Raw genomic sequence first — 17,994 nt, 5'->3', positions numbered from 1 at the left:
TCTCTCCTATAATCCATTTTTACTTGTAAAGTTATATTTGCTATTCAATGCAACAAGGACTCAATATTTTAAAATTTACACATAATCGTGATTTTTTTTCCCCCTTTACTTAATGTGGTATGCAGAGTAATCTAGAGGGAAACAGTAAAAGTCTTAAAGTACTTTTAAGGGTTGTTTCATTTTCCTTGGAATTTAAAACAGAACAGAGTAAGCATCTGGCATTTAAAATTGATTTAATTACTTTAATGTTAATTATTAGACTTTAGAACATATATAACTTGTTCTTCCCTGATTTTCCGCTAGTGAGAAAAGTTTTTACTCTACCTCCTTTTGCATGCAGGTCAATATTCTCCTTATAGAACTGAGTAAATGCCAGTTCAGAATTTTTTTTGTTGAAAAGCCACCTCAAATATTCAATAATTTGAAAATGCTATATATTTAAGCTTGGTCTTACACTTAATATGTTTCTGTGTAAAGAAATGACTTTACCTTAATCTGCTTGGCTGGGGTTGTCATCTCTTTGTCAGAATAAAGGATCTTTTCCTGGGCAGACTTTTCAAACTGCTCTTTTAACAACTTAGTCGAAACCTTTGGAATCTCTTCATCCTCAGGTGTATCAATGACTACAAACAGAAAAACACACCAGGGATACTATGTAATTACTAAAAATTATGTTTAAGAAGAAATTATGGCTGGGCATGGTGGCTTATGCCTGTAATCCCAATACTTTGGGAGACTGAGGTGCGAAGATTACTTGAGCCCAAGGGTCTGAGACCAGCCTGGGAAACATAGCCAGACCCTGTCTCTACAGAAATTAAAAAAGATAAAATTATAATGCTATGGGAAACTTCTCACAGTGTACATTAAGTAAAAAGATTCAAGGTACAAGCATACATATGGCATTATTTCATTACGTAATTTAGGAATATAGTAATATTCCTATGTATGTAATTTATGCATGTAAATTTGTGTATGTAATTTATGTATGTAAAATATGTAATTTAGGAATATTGTCTTACTATAGTAAGACAATACAGGAAGAAAAATGTTGGTTATCTCTGGATTTTCCAAATTTTCTACAAGTATGTTCTACTTTTATGCTCAGGAAAAAATAATAAAATGTATAAAACAAGAAAAGGAATTTCAGAAGACCTACTTCCTTAAGCAACAAAACCAAAATAAAGATATAGTCATGTAATCAAGTAAAGTTTTGGTCACAGTTGGCTTAAATGTTTTTTTTTTAGCTCTTCAGAGTAGCAAAACCCATTCCATTTTTATAGACAAGACAAACTATGTCCAGTCTTGTGCAAAGTTGCAGAAATTTGGCTGTAGTCTAATCTCATATCTACAGGTTGGAGAGCTGGACTTAATAGTACTTAAATCTGTTATTAAAATTAATTCAGTCTAGATAACAACTCTATTCTCAGGGAGCTTGATAAACATCAAGTTTTACTGTAGGTCCCTGAGGCAAAAAGGAATTCAGAGGTGGTTAGCTTTAGGGTTTAGAATGGATATATCATAGGACTGATGTCCAATAAACTATTTTAGAAACTTATTGCACCTATGACCACAGGTAAAATCCAATTATTTGTAGAAATACTACTCAGCTGTCCCTGGAACCATGAGTCATAGTTACTAAAGTTACTAAGAGGGGAAGATTGTGCTTTGGAAGTCATCCATTCAAAATCAAACACATCAATAGGAGAAAGGAGTATTGGAACCAATAATACCAGACTCTTACCTGTTTCTTGAACATATTGATGAAACTGAGATGCTTGGTTTATTTCCTCGGTGTGCTTTTCAAGATCAGAGACCTGTATCTAAAGATAATTTGAAAATAAATTGTTTTTAAGAAGTCAATTATTTTAGTACTACAAATAATACTCTTCATTTTGCAGTGATGTTCACCCAAGACTTTAGTGTACATTGAGAGATGCTAATTAAGCTGCTATCATTTATTTTAATACATAGATTCACTCATAAAAGAATATATTTGAATTGATGTCCGAAGAGCAATCATACTTTTATAGGGTGCCTATTTTACATTTATTTATTTATTTATTGAGAGGGAGTCTCGCAGTGTCACCCGGGGTTGGAGTGCAATGGCGCGAACTCGGCTCACTGCAACCCCCGCCTCCCGGGTTAACGTGATTCTCCTGCCTCAGCCTCCCGAGTAGCTGGGATTACAGGCACATACCAGCACACCTGGCTAAGTTTTTTTGTATTTTTAGTAGAGACAGGGTTTCACTATGTTGGCCACACTGCTCTCGAACACCTGACCTCATGATCTGCCTGCCTCGGCCTCCCAAAGTGTTGGGATTACAGGTGTAAGCCACCGCGCCTGGCCCTATTTTACTTTTAAAAGAATTCCAACTTGAAAGTGGAGAAAGAAACACTGATAGGTATTGATACTAGATACATGAGTGACAATAAATGCAAACGCATACAACAAAGTCATAATTTCCATACAGTCCTGGAAACTGTTTGAAAGTACTGCCTTTCTAAATAGTTACCATTTCTGTTCCATGAACATCAATTTTCTGTACTTTGGATCCTTCTTGTTCATTTCTTGCCGTTTCCTGGCTGCTTCTTGAAGTGCCAACCTGGCTGCTATGAATTGCCTCCTGAAAGCAAACAGACAGACCGACGATGCCTTAAGAAAAGTAAAAATTTTAACTTTTTTATTTGTAAAATTTCAGTGACAATTTCTGAAAAAAAAATGAGATTCTTTAGTATATTAGTTTTCTTGGCTGCTGTAACAGATTACCACAAGTTTAGTGGCTTAAAACGGCATAATCTTAGGATCTTATACTTCTATAGGTCAGAAGCCCTGAATGAGTCTTCCTGGGTGTTGGCAGGTATCAGATAGTATGCATTCTGTTCTGCAGGCTGGAGGGGGCGATCCATTCCCTTGCCTTTTGCAGCTTCTAGAGGCTGCCCACTTTCCTGGGCTAACAGCCCTTGCCTCTATCAGACTGAGAACTTCTGACACTGCCATCTATCTGATATTGTCTTCCACTTTTAAGGACCCTTATGATTACATTGGACCAACCCAGATAAGCAAATATTATCTCATTGTCATCAAATCATCTAATTAGCAGCCTTAATTCCATCTGCAACTTAATTCTCCTCTGCCATGTAATTTAATGTATTCACAAATTCTGGAGATTGGGACATAGTTGTATCTGGAGACCATTATTCTGCCTGCTACCCTTAGCAAGCAAAAATGTTAATGATGTATTACCCAGTATGAGAAAGATGAGCCTGAAAAAATATATATGTATTTTTTGTTGTTGTTTACAAGCCACAGTTTTATGTTACAAAAAGACATACTAGTCTTCAAATTGGCCATCCAGTACGATGACATATCCAGAGTTCAGTTGAAGAATATAACCATTAAATGTAACCAATGTAAATTATTATGCTGGTTTATGTCTCCCTATCTTCACATGTGGAACTACTCTTAATTTTGGTTAAGTTAGAACAGTTGAACCTAAATGAATTGCAAACTTGGAGCTCCTACTAATTTTGGTGATGCAGTCCTGCTTTTACTACAGAATATGATTCTGACACAAGTATATGATTGATTGATTGATTGATATGATAAAGCAGTTAGCATACTGCTAAAAAATCTTAACATCCAAAAATAAGGATACAGACAGATGACTCTTTACAATAACATGTTTTTGAATGTGCCTGAAGGTGGGACTTCATTTTTATCTTGATATCCAAATGAATAATAAATAATATTTTGGAGATTTGACTTTTAAAAATTTGTCTTAGTATAGAATAGTCAAGTGAGCAAGGGTATATTATCATTATTAATTAAAATAGTATAGTAAAACGTTTTTTGCAGTAAGTTAAAAAACTTTATACTATCAAATACCAGTATCTTAAACTAATAATTAGTATAAAATTAATGCCAGTAGATGTATCAGACTTTTTCCCTCAAGGGTATTTGGTATACAGGGTTTAAAATCTCATCAACCAAGGAGCAGTTAGTCAAGTAGTTAGAGATGTTATAGTAAAATGTGATCTTATGCTTTAAGGAAGGAGAATTAAGAAAAAAAAGTTGAGGCCTTCCTAGAAGTCCTACAAAAAACCAAAGACAAAATATGGACTTTAAATGTAGATTGTATCTCATTAAATTGAAGACCACTGTAATTTTTTTTCCAAGTAGAATGCTTCCTAGGCATAGTTAATAATCCACATATTTCAAATGATATTTGATAACATGTTTAACACACAGTTTGTGCTAAGGAAAATTTCACATGATGAATAAGAGGAATGCATACATGAATAAGATAGCAAACTTTCATTGATACATTAATTCTATTCAAACACCTACTTGCGAGGAATGTTCTCAAAACTGAGGATAGAACAATGAACAAAGTGCTTTAGTTTCTTGAGAAGGAGCATAGAAAATAAATTATCCATATTCATTCCTTCAAGTTCAAAGAATCAGAATTCCATATAACAAGATGACTTGCATAATCAAGTTTTATTTGAGGCTACCAACAGCATTATGCTGGAGAGAGCAATCACAATCATTGACAACTGCAGATATAAAAAAAATGCATGGGCACTAATGACAGCTCTTTACATCTGTGACAAGTCTTTCCATCTATTAGGCATATAGTGGGAATATTCTATGGCTTTCTTATGCACACACTGAGAAATAGGAAGTACCAATTAAACAGACAGTGAAGTAGCAAAGGAGAATGTGCACCTGATCAGAACCAAGGTCCCTATGAGGGGCACCATGATCATTTCTATAGAATCATGTCTCCGCCTAGAGGCCTACATGCCCACTGAGGCCTGGGGATGTGCTTTATTTGGCCCACACAGTGATTTTAAAGTTTTGAATTAGGTAACATCTACAAAAATAAAAAATTCTTTCTGCTTTTAAAAACTCTGAAGACATGGTAACACTGTGTTCATATTCTAACATGGCAGAGTCTGGCTTTTAGTTGGGCATATACCTTTTAGTTGGCCACCATCACTATCACTTGCTAATATTTAAGAGCAAAATGACATTAAAAAAAAAAAAAGCAACAAAACTTGTCTGGTACCCATGGAAATCTGAGTTTCAGATACCTGCCACCGATCTGAAAGAGTAGAGTTAGTGACATAAGTCTCTGTGTTGAGAAAAATGCAAAATATTTGGAATAGAAAAATTGTAAATAAATGTAATTTTGACACATATTTTAAAAGTTATTTTCTGGAACAAACACTTTATAGTTAATGTGTATCTACTAGAGTAAAAACAATCTATGCCTATCATCTGTAAATATGTTTTCTTGTAGGAGATGACACAAAATAAACAGTACAAATGTACATAAATTTTGTTTAAAGTCGTTAAGTTTCTACTTCAGCATTTATGTGCTATTTCCAAATAGAACTGTAATTGCCACACTAGTTTGGTATGTTAGCATCAATGCATCAATTTTACTGCCCCCGGTTGCTGTAACTTACATAAAATATTCCTTAAAATATCCCAAGCTTTTGCTTCTACCATTTACTGTTTCATATTTTGCAACTAGTTTAGTTTGGATTTAAAATCTGACCTTCTAATTGTTGGTGTCTATAGAGTATAGGGTTAGGTAGAAAGCTGGATCATCGTAATGCTCAGGCAGAAATCAAATTAAATAAAATGTTATAAACAACTCTGGTCGGGTGACCATGCATAAATTCACACCAATAATTCGTAAAATTGGTTGCTGAAAATTAAATTTAAATATAGACCAGTCTGCAAGAGACAAATGCTATTTTGTTCACAGGTCAATTAACCAGTAGTCAGGAATGGGAGATTAGTCCTAACTCTCTCCTTTACTAGGTATGTTGTAATCTTGGGAAAATCATGAAATCACACTTAAACTCAGGTCTTTTATCTCATGAAGCATTAAAGGAAAGACAAATAGTCTAAATGCTCTAACTTTGAAATCTAAAAAAGAAAATGCAGTACAACAGCAAGACAATACTATGGTGTTTGCATAGCTCACATCAGTTTGATGTCAGCTTATACATTAACCAACTATATCACAAAAATCTATTGTTGATATGCACATCTTCTAAGGAGATTTCTCCTGCACAGGAAGCAGTTCGTATCCTGCCTATTCAACTTTTCATTCTTATATCATTATAGGGAAAGACATTGTAAATTTCCCAATAAAATTGCAAAGTCATTCTAGTGCAATGAGTAAGGAAAAAGGACAGGCTTTAAAAAAACTTTTTTTTTATGGTGACTCACTATTATTGTGACTCTTGGAAGTATATCTAATAGAAAAACATATGGGGAAAGACTGGCAGAATAGTAGATGGTAACTGTCTCACTAGAGTGGAAAAAACAGAAGTTCATGTTCAATGCCAGTAATATAGCATTTTTACTAATCTCATTTTTAATAAAACTAGAAAAATTTACAATATATTAATGTTATTTACATCTTTGTCAAACAGACATAAACAATACCAAAAACAGGCTGTTCATCTGAGCAAAAATGTCAGTGGATTCAAGCTTTGAAAGAATAATCAGTTCATTTTTTCTTTTAAGTGATGAGCATAACAATTTGTGGGTGACCATTATGTTTGTCTGGATTTAGATATATTAAAATTCAAACCTTGAATTTTTTTCCTTTTGCCCTGAGGTTTCTCTATTTATTTTTATTAATTTTCTCTTAAAAATTACAATATGCAACTTGACATCTCTAAGGTGTGAGCTTTATGTAAAGGCTTTTCCACATTCATTATACCCTCTTAAAGACTTAGCTCAAAAATTACTTTCTTTTTGAAACCTTTCCTGACTTCTATACAGGGTGCACTATTCTTGCTTTTTCTGTTCCTGTGATATTAGCACATGTCTGTATTATCTACCTATCACATTTCATAGTCATCATTTGCTAATATGATCCTCTCCTTTAACTGAACCGTATCTATCACATGCATCCTCAAATCCCAATGATTAGCTTCCAGGCACACAGTAGATATCCAATAAAATGTCAAGGAGTAAATACATGGGCAAATACAGTAGTCACTTTTTTTAGTAGTGTGAAAATTTTATAATTTTTAATCTGCTTTCAAAATTGAGATTCCAAATTCTTCCACATAACCCTATGATTTTTTTTGTTGTTGTCATTTTGGTTGGTCATCCCTTTGACACTAGCAATAATATATCAATCACTTTACAAAGTGCACTCAGAAAGAGGAGTCTCTTCACAGATGTTCATAGATGTGATCAGAACATCTATGGAAAAATATGTGCAGTGCTGTGATACTGTAAAGGGTAGCTGACACCATCAGAGCAAGGAGAAGTCTGTACCAAGAAAGCAATAAATACACTAGAAGCCCAGATCCCACCATTATGCAATATATCCATGTAACAAACAGGCACATGTACCCTCCTGAATCTAAAATAAAAAATCTGTATACAAAGAGAGCAAACACATACACAGAGGTAAGGATTCTTTCAACATAGGAAAAGAAAAAGATATTCATGATGCTGAACAAACTAGTTTCTATGTTTTTTGTGAATTGTTATTCACTGAGTTAATGGATTTGACATGTTGTCAAGGATCATGTAGAAACTGCAGTGGGATGCATTGGGCAGAATTACTATGACATTGAATAACTATGTTGAGATATTTATGATGACACTGAAAGACAATTATTTATCCTCATTTTTTATTTGTAAAAATAGGAAAATAACATTAAGGGAAAAGAAGAGTTAAGGCAATTCCATGTCCTAATTCTTTTTGTGACTCAATATATTCAGAAGTAAAGGCTCCAGTTTTACTTAATTCAATAGTAACTCTGCCTAAAGTTATGGGAGTATGCCAGTTGGATTATTAGCTCTTAAACTGATAATGTTAAAACATTCAAAACATTTTAATGTAGTGACTTTTTTCTTTGAAAGCACTAAATTTTTAAACAAGAGTGACCTTGTAGAGCTTCACTCATGCATTTATTTATTCAAACAGCAGTTATTGAACATTGGCTATCTCAACGGCATTGGGCTAGGCATTGTCAGTATTGTTTAATACATTTCTGTGATCATATCTCTATCTATGCAATATATGTAAATATATATATAATTAATGATATGAAAAGGCTCAGTTAGCTTGAAATTCCCTTGAAACAAGACTTTCTAATACATACCAAAGCATGAATTATGCAGATTTATTGCATAAATTTCTGAGAGAAGTATTATCATTCCATTAATTTTAACTCTTCTTTGACTCAAAACAATTATGCTTTGGTAATGTTATCTAGAAAGAGCAAAGAATGATTTTTAATAAACAAAATAATTGGCTTAAAAGTACAAAATTTTGCTGTCAAAAAAGGGAGGATTCTGAATAAGCGATGCTAGTTTTAGCTGCTAGAACTCTGACTGTCTTCTCCTGCTCTAAACGTATTATTTATAGAGCTATATTCCAGAGGCCCAAAATGCTGAAGATTCATAAAAAGAACATATAAAAGATGCACTCTCAACTGAGTCGTCAAACATATTAGTCATATAAATAACATTTATTTGACAAACTAAAAATGCAGCTTACATAAAGACATTCAATTCTCAATAAAGAATGCATTTCAGAAATTTTATGTAGATGTATATTAAATATATATGTATATAATATTTCAATCCAACATAGACACAAAGAATCTTAAAACCAGAGACACTAGGACATAAATAAACATAAATGTCCAACAAGAGGCTGAAACTTAGTCTTACAGGGAAGTGAAATTACAGATAAGAAGTTTACAAAAAGAATAAAATATTCTAAAGAAAAAGAGAAACAGAGGTAACATGTGTCCTATGCTAACTAATACCAACCAAAATCGAGAAACAGAACTCTACCTCTTCATTACCAGCCCTTCCTCACCAATATCCAACTGATTTCTATGTCCTATCAATGCTATCTATTGCTATTTAAATGACCCTTGAGTCTGTGCCCTCTTTACCCTAGAACTTCAGACCCATTTAAGTCCTCATATATTTGATCTGGACTATTTCAGTAGTCTCCTAATTTATCTTCTTCCATCTCACCTTAACCTGCTTTGTATCAATCTTATATAGCCAGAATAATCTGTGTTAAAGACATATCTATTCATCTTACTCTCCTGTTTAAATTGCTTCATTGGCTCTTGATTGTCTTAGAAGAAGGTAAAAATTCTTTAACATGACATAAAATTTTGTTTATTATCTGGCTTTTGCCAAAATCTCCAGCTTTATGCCTCAATTATTCCTCACTACACTCACAAATATATCATGCTGTTTTACCTTTTACACAAATTGTCCCTTTGCCTAGAATGCATTCTACATGCATGAAAAATTATTTCAAGTTTCAGCTGAAGCATTCTCCCTCATCAGATGTCTTTCTTGACCATCTTTCACCTGAACTAAATTTTATCACAACTTCCTGGGGTTCCAATGAGACTCATTTATATTTTCTATCATAGAATTGGACACATTGCACTTGTAATTATTTGTTCTCGATCTGTCTCTCTAATAGAGTCTGCTCCATGAGTGCAAAATAATGTCATACACATAATTGAATCTTTTGTGCCTGACATATGGTGGGTGCCTAATGATTATCAGCTGCTTAGAAAAGTAAATAAATCTAAGGCCCAGCCTCTAGAGTCAGCCTTCCTGGGTTAGTATCACATTTGCTCACTTTTCTCAGAAAAGTTACTTAGACCTCCCATGCATCCATTTCTTGTTCAAAAAACCAAATAATAATGCTGCCTATCTCAGAAGGTTGTTGTGAAGAAGAAATAAGTTAGTATATTTTTAAAAACCTGGCTTACAAGTGCTACAAATACCAAAGTGTTTGGTATCTTTACTTAACAAACATTTATTGCACACTTGTGTCAGACATTTTCCTAGTAATTCAGGATTTGGTAGTAAGCAAGGCCCTCCAAAAGACTGAGTAAAACTAGAGTTCAGCTACATTAATGAATTTTACCAGAGAATTTCATTGTAGAATTAAGTCTAGAAACTAAAGAAGAAGCAAATCTCCCAATATGTACATTTTTTTTTCTCCACCAGAGAAGGTGTAGATTTAGGGGGTTACTCAAAGGGAGAAGGAAAAAGGAGCCTGTATGTATTGTGACACTTCCAAACCATTCTGGCTCCTGACACATGGAAATATTCTGTAGAGATATAGCCAGAGAGCGGGTTTGTGATCACCTATCCAATTTATTTACACTTCATCTTTCATGAACTCATACCTAGCGAACAGTCAGTTTATAATGATTTAATCTACTATTGCACAATTCTTTCCACGATTCTTCTTTGCCTAAAAGATACTGTTGTATGATTCCCATTTTGACAGTAAGAAACATTAAGATTTGTAGATACTTTATCTTTATATCAATCACAGCTCCCAATTTCAAGCATTGGAGTCTGACTGATTTAAACAGAAAAGGGAATTTATTGAAGAGGCATTGGGTGGCAGGGGTGGAGAGTGTATCTCAAGAAATCTCCAGGAAACTGGAGAATAAGACTTGGAGGGTTTGTATCCAGTAACAGTACAGAATATAGTTGCAGAGACATCTGGTAAACTTACCCTGGTTGCTGCCACCGGCCCCAGACACATTCACTGACAATGCTATCAATAGTGTGTACTGGATGTTGCTTCTGAAATACTTACAAATTTCTTGAAATCGGAGTAATCTCCTGCCACCAGCCATCACCAAAATTGATTATCTATTGTCCCTGCTTCTCATGTCACTAACCTCTTATGCAAAGCCTGAGATGGAGGTGATCAGTATAGTCTTGTTTGCACACCTGGATCCTAGACATTAGGAAAGCTAGGAGAGTGAGTGTACGGTATTTGTAGTTTCTCTTAGTGGTGGCTGGTTCTACCTCATTGGGTGGTAGAAATAGAAAATGGTTTTGATGTAAAAAAAAGAAAACTGTCCATTAGCCTTCCTAAGAAATATTATTTATGAACACTGAGATCTTCTTAACCAAATGGAAACCAGTTAAAAGCACAAGAAAAGTGGTGCCACTCATTTTTGACAATACATAATATAGTGGAAAGCACTATCCAAATCTTACTGAAAAAAACTGATTTGGGCTTATTTTTTGGTAACGTATGTTCCATGAGACGTTACAAGGACATGTAGGAAGACTTTGAGACAGTGCAGTTTTCCTGTTAAAGGTATCATAAAGAGTTGTTGTTACACTGAATTATACAGACCTCCCTCCCTCTTTCACTGTCCCTCTGAGTCTTTATGGCCATCAGTCCTTTTCACTGGGAGAGATGACATTTTAAATCCTTATATAAAATCCAAACAAGAAGGAAGAAAATTAATAAAACAGATCTGGCTTGGATCTAAGCATTGCATGGCTATCTTTACAAACATGGCATCACAGGGCAATGATTAATTATGACAAAAAATGGTAACTTGTGTTTTCTTTAAAATAAGGAAAATGAGGAAAACTGAAAAGGTAATAATTTGTAATTGCACTAATGAATGTATCTATGAGCAACTAGGGGAGTGAAAAGAGATTGGCGTGGTAGGACTGTTGGGTTATGGCCAAAATTCATTATTGGTTCAAGTAAGAAATCATGTAAATAAGTCATAACTAATTTCAGTCTCAGTATCTTCGCTGGTAAACTGCTGGGACAGAGGCTGAGGGAGCACTGAAGGAGACAGGAAGAGCTACCTTTGATCAAGCGTTGTTAAATCTCAGGAAAAGTAAAGTACAAGGCCCTTTACAGTTGAATAACGTCAAATTTCATTAAGGCTCTTCCATGCTAGCATTCTACATGTTGACTTCAAATAAATTTAACCAGTAAAAGTGGTTTAGGGAAGAATGCTATGCAAGTTTTTAAAATATCAAAGATATATCGTGAATATAGTATACTAACTAGAGTCCCATCAACAAGTTATTTTGAATTAATATTTTTAACACCTAAAGTCAATAAGTGATGCATTCAACATGCATTTGTGAGGTACTTAGCATATAGACTTGATGGTACTATTTCTTATTATCATAATCTCTTATGTAGAAATGAAAGGCCCCCATTTTGAGGAAGGGAAGGAAAAGGAATTCAGGGAAGAAATGAAAACTTCTTTCTTGATCTCAAAAACAACAACAAAAAAGAAACAATGATGGGGGGGTTATTTGTTTATAGTGTTAGAATGATGATACAAATTGTTTATGGTAAAAGATTCACAAAATGAACTCCAGCCTAAAGTACTGACTTCACTGAAGTCCCAACAATCTCTCCCAATGTTTTTAAACACTGCTATATGTTGAATTGCTATTAGATTATTGTAATTTGTACTCTGAGGAAAAAGAATAAATTTCAAATGCTACAGAATGTCGTACCAATATCTCTAGAGGGCACTGATATTCACCCAAGGGTAAGCAAGTTTGACTGAGCTCTTGGCTCCCCATCTGGTATCCATCTAGTGGTAGGTACATAAGGTGTACTGTCCTTCTCAAAGAGTGAGAAACAAAGTGGCCTCCACTCATTCCTGAAGAGGTGAACAGTTTCCTCCTTTCCACGCCTAAGTAGATACCCAAGAGCAAAGGATAAAGAACAAGTCCAAGAAAAAGCTCCTAGAAGAAGATGTAACCTTATTCCTTATTCTGTGTTGTTAAGATCTGTGAAGAAGCTAGGCAAAAATGAAGTTACCCTAACATACGTCTACAATAGCATGGCTATAAGAACAGAACTTCTTAATGCGTCTTACTTTTCTCAAGCCTTGTGTTCTTCCAGTTTTTGTTTTAGCATGATAATTTGTTCGTAATTATGCAAATTAATAACTAAATGAACATCAAAAAGAATAGAGAAGCTTGATTCAATCCAATCATTTTCAAAGTCCCATGAAGATGGGTTTATTTTGAGAAATACAGACCCAGAAGAAGCAGAAAGAGCTAATAATATCTTTTGTCAAGTACTAACAAAAAGCACCCATTTTCATAAAAGTAACTATGTGGAAAAAGCATTTTGCAGATTTCACTAAGTTCTACAAGCATAATGAGTCTATAACATTAATGATTTCTTTTGTTGTTATATATTTCCTTGATACTGACAAACTAGCAAAATCTAAGAAGTTAAAATTTTGTGGCTTGCCATTTCATTATAGCAATTTGAAAATAGAGTAAATTTAATTAGCATATTAGAATATATTGCCTAAAGACTTGAGAATTCTATTTTATGTAATTATACAAAAAGATCCGTTTTTATATTGTTAAGCTAATATGAGCCTTCAGATAGAAGGGGCGATAGAAAAATGTCTCTTCTATTTCAACTTTCCCTAGATGTACACTCCCTCTGATCAAAGAAAATATAAAATTCCATTATGTCAAAAGCTCTGTATTTTACATCTTTATTAACATCAAATACTTTTTGAGATCACCTAATTAAGTATGGAGGAAACTCTTGCTGTGACCTTTTGTCTTTGGGGGAAAGGTTCTAGGTGCCACTTCCTCAACAACTCAGGGCCTTGTGATGAGAACAGCAGCACTCCTTTTTCCCCAAAGCAATCCCAATTTATTTTACTTTAAAGTAGTGAAGGATATATCTGTAAGTGTACATTTCTTTTCTAAATGAAATTGAAAATAGGTTCTATAGGAACAAATAGGTTTATAGAAACAGAAGGCCCATGATACTATTAAGAAGAAAAGTTGTGGTATTGGTACTTGAATAATTGGGGTAAATGCTGTTCCTATAAATCCTATTTTGGAAAATGAGTAAAATGAATCATAGAAAGAAAAGAAACCAATGATGATTTTTTAAAAGCAATTGGATCTGTGCTTGCAACTCAGTCTTACTAATGGATATCTGCGCTATCCACTGAGGCCCTGACTTCCTGAGAAAAAGGGCCACGGCATCCTCTACATGTTAATGTTTCTAACCACCTGCCAAGTCACCAAGAAGATTAGTGTACTTAGTTTTTTTCAGCAAAGTAAAAGAACCCAGCTGAATGGACACACTATACAGACTGCACCATTTCCCCAAGAAGATGTTCTGCAAAAGACACAGGTAGAATGTCTGCCTGTGTCTTCACAGTGTGGATTGGGAATGAGTTTCCCTTTATGATGTTGTACTGGAATGGCCTACCATGTTCCCACAGGGGAGGGAGGAGTGAATCCTTCTACGCATTAGCAGTATAACTCATATACCAATAGGTTCTGCAGAAAGAAGCTGAAATGGCTTCTTACAAGTTGCAAAGGGACTGTGACTGAAACTTTATGATCATGCCTCAGCAGACAGTTAGCAATTACCATCAGCTTTATTTGGGACTAGCAGAGGTTGAGAGTTATAGTGTGTGGCTATAATGTAATGTGATTCATGTTAGTAGAACACGGAAGACAGTCTGATTATATTTTATGGGCACACCTTTAATTCCAGGAAAAGTCCACACAGTGGTTTAGTTATGTTAAGATCGAAAAGACTATAGGCAGTTTTACTACATTATTTAATAAGGGTTTTCACTTTATAATTAAGTAAAGCTCTGTCTTTCACGAAACAGTATTATTGGTACAGAAATATCAAAGATACAAACCCAAGACACGTTAGATGTATAGGTTGCATCACCCTATGAAAATAAATTTTTAATGAAAGATTGCAAAAAAAATTATAATGAAGTTTCAGTCTTAATTATTGGTGTATCAATCTAATAAATTTAAAAAATTCCTTTATTTTTGTTCTGATTGTTTTGTTTACTTTTAATGTTTTAACATATTTTCCTTCAGTTAATTTATATCATTCTATCATTTATTTTATTAGAAATTTTTTTTTGAGACAGGGTCTCACTCTGTCTCCCGGGCTGGAGTGCAGTGGTGTGATCATGGCTTACTGTGGCTTTGAACTCCTGGGCTCAAGCCATCCTTCCACCTCAGCCTCCTGAGTAGCTGGGACTACAAGCACATGCCACCATGCTTGGGTAATTAAAAAATATTTTTTCGTTTGTAGAGATGGGGTTTTGCTATGTTGCCCAGGCTGGTCTCTAACTCCTGGCCTCAAATGGTCCTCCCACCTTGGCCTCGCACTTTGGCCTCCCAAAGTGCTGGGATTATAGGCTAATTTATTTTTAATATTCTAATATGTCATATATATGCAGAAACTACTATTTCAATATAGTCTATCACCAGCAAAGGAATTACCTGGGATTAGGGTATCAGTAAATTGGTTGTTTGCCTGGCTAATATTTATTATTTTCACCATGATTTCTTTAAGCCTTTGCTTTCTCTGGATTCTTCACAGTCTCCTATTCTATTTTTTGACTGCAGTAGTTATCGCAAGAGAAATGTCAACATAAGAAGAAGGTCCCTGTTATCAGAGTGTGAACAGAATGACGTGTGCAGGCAATAAGCCTCAGATCAGAAATCAAGAAGGGAGAGGTCAACCCTGGGATAGCAAATCCTGCCTTATGTTTGTACTGTCATAGTCACTGCTGCACATTAGAATCACCTAGAGAGCTATCAAATCCCCCTGCTCCTTGATCATTCTCCAGAACAATTAAATCAATTACCTGGGCTGCCTGGGGATTTCCAGTGTACAACCCAGCATAAAGAGGGCTTCAATGCTCAGAGTTCCCACTGGGATTCCATGCCCCAGCTGAACAAGGAGGATGATTTGATTCCAAATCTTTGTAGAATCATGGTAGGGGTAGGAGGTGATGTTTCAGAAGCTTGGAAAAGATGCCCTGCTTCAGGCCCAGAGAGATGTGGGAACCTACAGACAGAGGACTCACTGAAACTTGCTACCACTACATCCCTGTAGCATAACCCAAAGAAGCCTGAGTAGAGTGGGGAGTAGGGCTTTGTGAAGAGTGTGGGGTACATTTTAGAGAGATCAGTCTCATGCAGGCTTTTATGAGGGCAAGGGAAAAATGAATGGTTTGTTGGGGCTTGAAGAAAAGTCTTTTCTATCTTTCATCTTGAGAAATGCAAGTCCTCGGGTGGTTGCTTTGCGTTTTTGCTTTTGTTTTCCACACAGTTGGTCTAGGCAGTTCTAAATGCAGTTAATTTACTTCACAACTTGAGCAAGAATCTTCTTCACAGAATATAATTCTGTTGATTCAATTGCTACAAAAAAGAGCATGGGATCCTGCCACAATCTACAGAGCTATAGGGAAGGTGGATGTGGGTAGGAAGAGAAGAGACACAGATTGAGTAGTAGGAGAAAACCAGCTGCAAAATGGCAAGGAAGCAGCGCCATGGACACAGTTTTGAAAAGTGGTAATAAAATGGGCAATCATGAGCATGGCAAAGAAAATTTTGAATGCAAGAGTAGTGAAAAAAAGTCATTTCCTGAAATATGCATCTCCAAACCCCCAATGGGATCTGCGTTTGCATTTCCACTTCTTGTAGAATTGAAAGGAAAACCAAATTACTAGTATAGAGCAAAGCTGATTTGCTGTATGGCATAGTCAGGAATGGAGACGTCCCACTAATAGATAATTTCAGTCAACTGAATTCTGCATCAACCAGTTCGTGCAGATCTGGCTGTATGAATATTACTGATGATAACTGGTTGAGGCTATTTTGCTCTATTTAGCAAACTCTTGGTCTTCCAATTCTGCTTCAGCATTAAAAAGTTAATCTTATTGTGTTCTTTTCATCATCAAAGCCCACTCAGCCACAGGCACGAAGAAAGAGCTGTAGAGGATAAACAGATTAAAGGGCCTAGATTTGGAAGGAAAAATTCAGTGAAAGATTTGTTATGAGAATTTTAATTTTTACCAGAGTAAGACTGCTGAATCTAATCTGTCTATGAGCCTTATTTATGTGCCTCTTGAGAACAATGTTTGTGCTGTTTTTGTTCTTTGCTTTCTTGAGATCAAGCTGAGACCCTGCTATGATCACTCAGCCTGTGGAAGGTTCATGAGTATTCGCTGGCCTATCTGCAGAAAGGTCTATGTGATTCCATCACCTGTGCCGAATAAAAAGCAACAGTTCTCTGGCAAATATGGGTCCTTATTTCTGAGTATGTTGATCAGACACTGGCTTTATTCTATTAAGACCGTTATAGAAATATACTTACCTTCATTGTTCCAACTGCACAAACCAGAAAATGTTACAAGGTAGATTTTTCCTCTACCTTTTCTTTCCCTTCCATACATCAACTAAAACGTGCTGAGAAACCACATACGCAACACTCACACTTGTAAAACATTGAAAAAAATCAACATCCCTTCAACTCTTCTTCTTTTTCTCTTCTATTCAAACAGCATAGCTTTTCCTCTCCTACCTAATTCAATTTGTATATTAATTGTATTCTTTTCCTCTCAGTAGTATCTTGCCACTATACTATAAATAAAGCAGTCTTCAAAAGCAATGCTATGCTATTTATTTGTTCCCACTTAAGAAAACAAATTTTTATTTATTGTGAGCCTCCAACGTACCTATATAGAGTGTTTGAAGCATATTTCTTTCTTGGTCCACCTTATCTTGTCAGTTATTATAGCTGGGGTTAAACACTTTTTCTTCAAAAGAAGACTTGCTATTATAATTTTTAAAACACGCACTAGAGTTACTGATTACTCCACAATGACGTATGCTCAAAACACGTACAGGTATGCTCATTTCAAGCTAATCTTTGGATAATGGAGCTCCTAAAAAACTATTATCTCAAAGGGCTAAAGAACGGAAAAGAAAACCAAGGTGTGAGGCACAGAACGTGATAATCCTTCTTTGTCTTTTTACACATACATTTGTGAATCATATGCTATTTTGAGAATAATTGCCACTTGATTATGTCCCCTCTTGGCTTAAGGGTCAATATTTTTAATGATAATAGCTGGGGTTTATTAATCAACTAATATATGCTAGGCAATATACTAAAAGATTTATATGGACATATTATTCTTAAAATGACCTGTTATTATTTTAGAAGAAATTAAATGGTGCTATGGTTTGAAGGTTTATCCCCTTCAAAATTCATGTTGAAATGTAATTGCCAGCCTGGGCACAGTGGCTCATGACTGTAATTCCAGCACTTAGGGATGCCAAGTGGGTAGATCACTTGAGCT

At 35.1% G+C, this 17,994-nt stretch overlaps 1 protein-coding gene across 2 annotated transcripts in view; it reads right to left on the bottom strand.

The window, feature by feature from the left end:
• XIRP2 (xin actin binding repeat containing 2) overlaps positions 1-17,994 on the bottom strand; it is a 365,471-nt gene that overhangs the window by 17,402 nt on the left and 330,075 nt on the right. The window contains exons 7-9 of one of the 2 annotated variants that reach the window (XM_054549434.2): positions 2,514-2,624; positions 1,742-1,820; positions 490-623 (exon numbers count right to left, since the gene is read on the bottom strand). In XM_054549434.2, the coding sequence (XP_054405409.2) occupies positions 490-623; positions 1,742-1,820; positions 2,514-2,624 (324 nt within the window). The remainder of the gene's footprint in view (positions 1-489; positions 624-1,741; positions 1,821-2,513; positions 2,625-17,994) is intronic. The other variant, XM_063712847.1, reaches the window with a different exon arrangement.

Source organism: Pongo abelii, chromosome 11 (genome assembly GCF_028885655.2).
Source record: "Pongo abelii isolate AG06213 chromosome 11, NHGRI_mPonAbe1-v2.0_pri, whole genome shotgun sequence".
Classification (NCBI taxonomy): domain Eukaryota; kingdom Metazoa; phylum Chordata; class Mammalia; order Primates; family Hominidae; genus Pongo; species Pongo abelii.
Note: the sequence above shows the minus strand (reverse complement) of the source record. Positions and strands in the feature narration are given on the sequence as shown.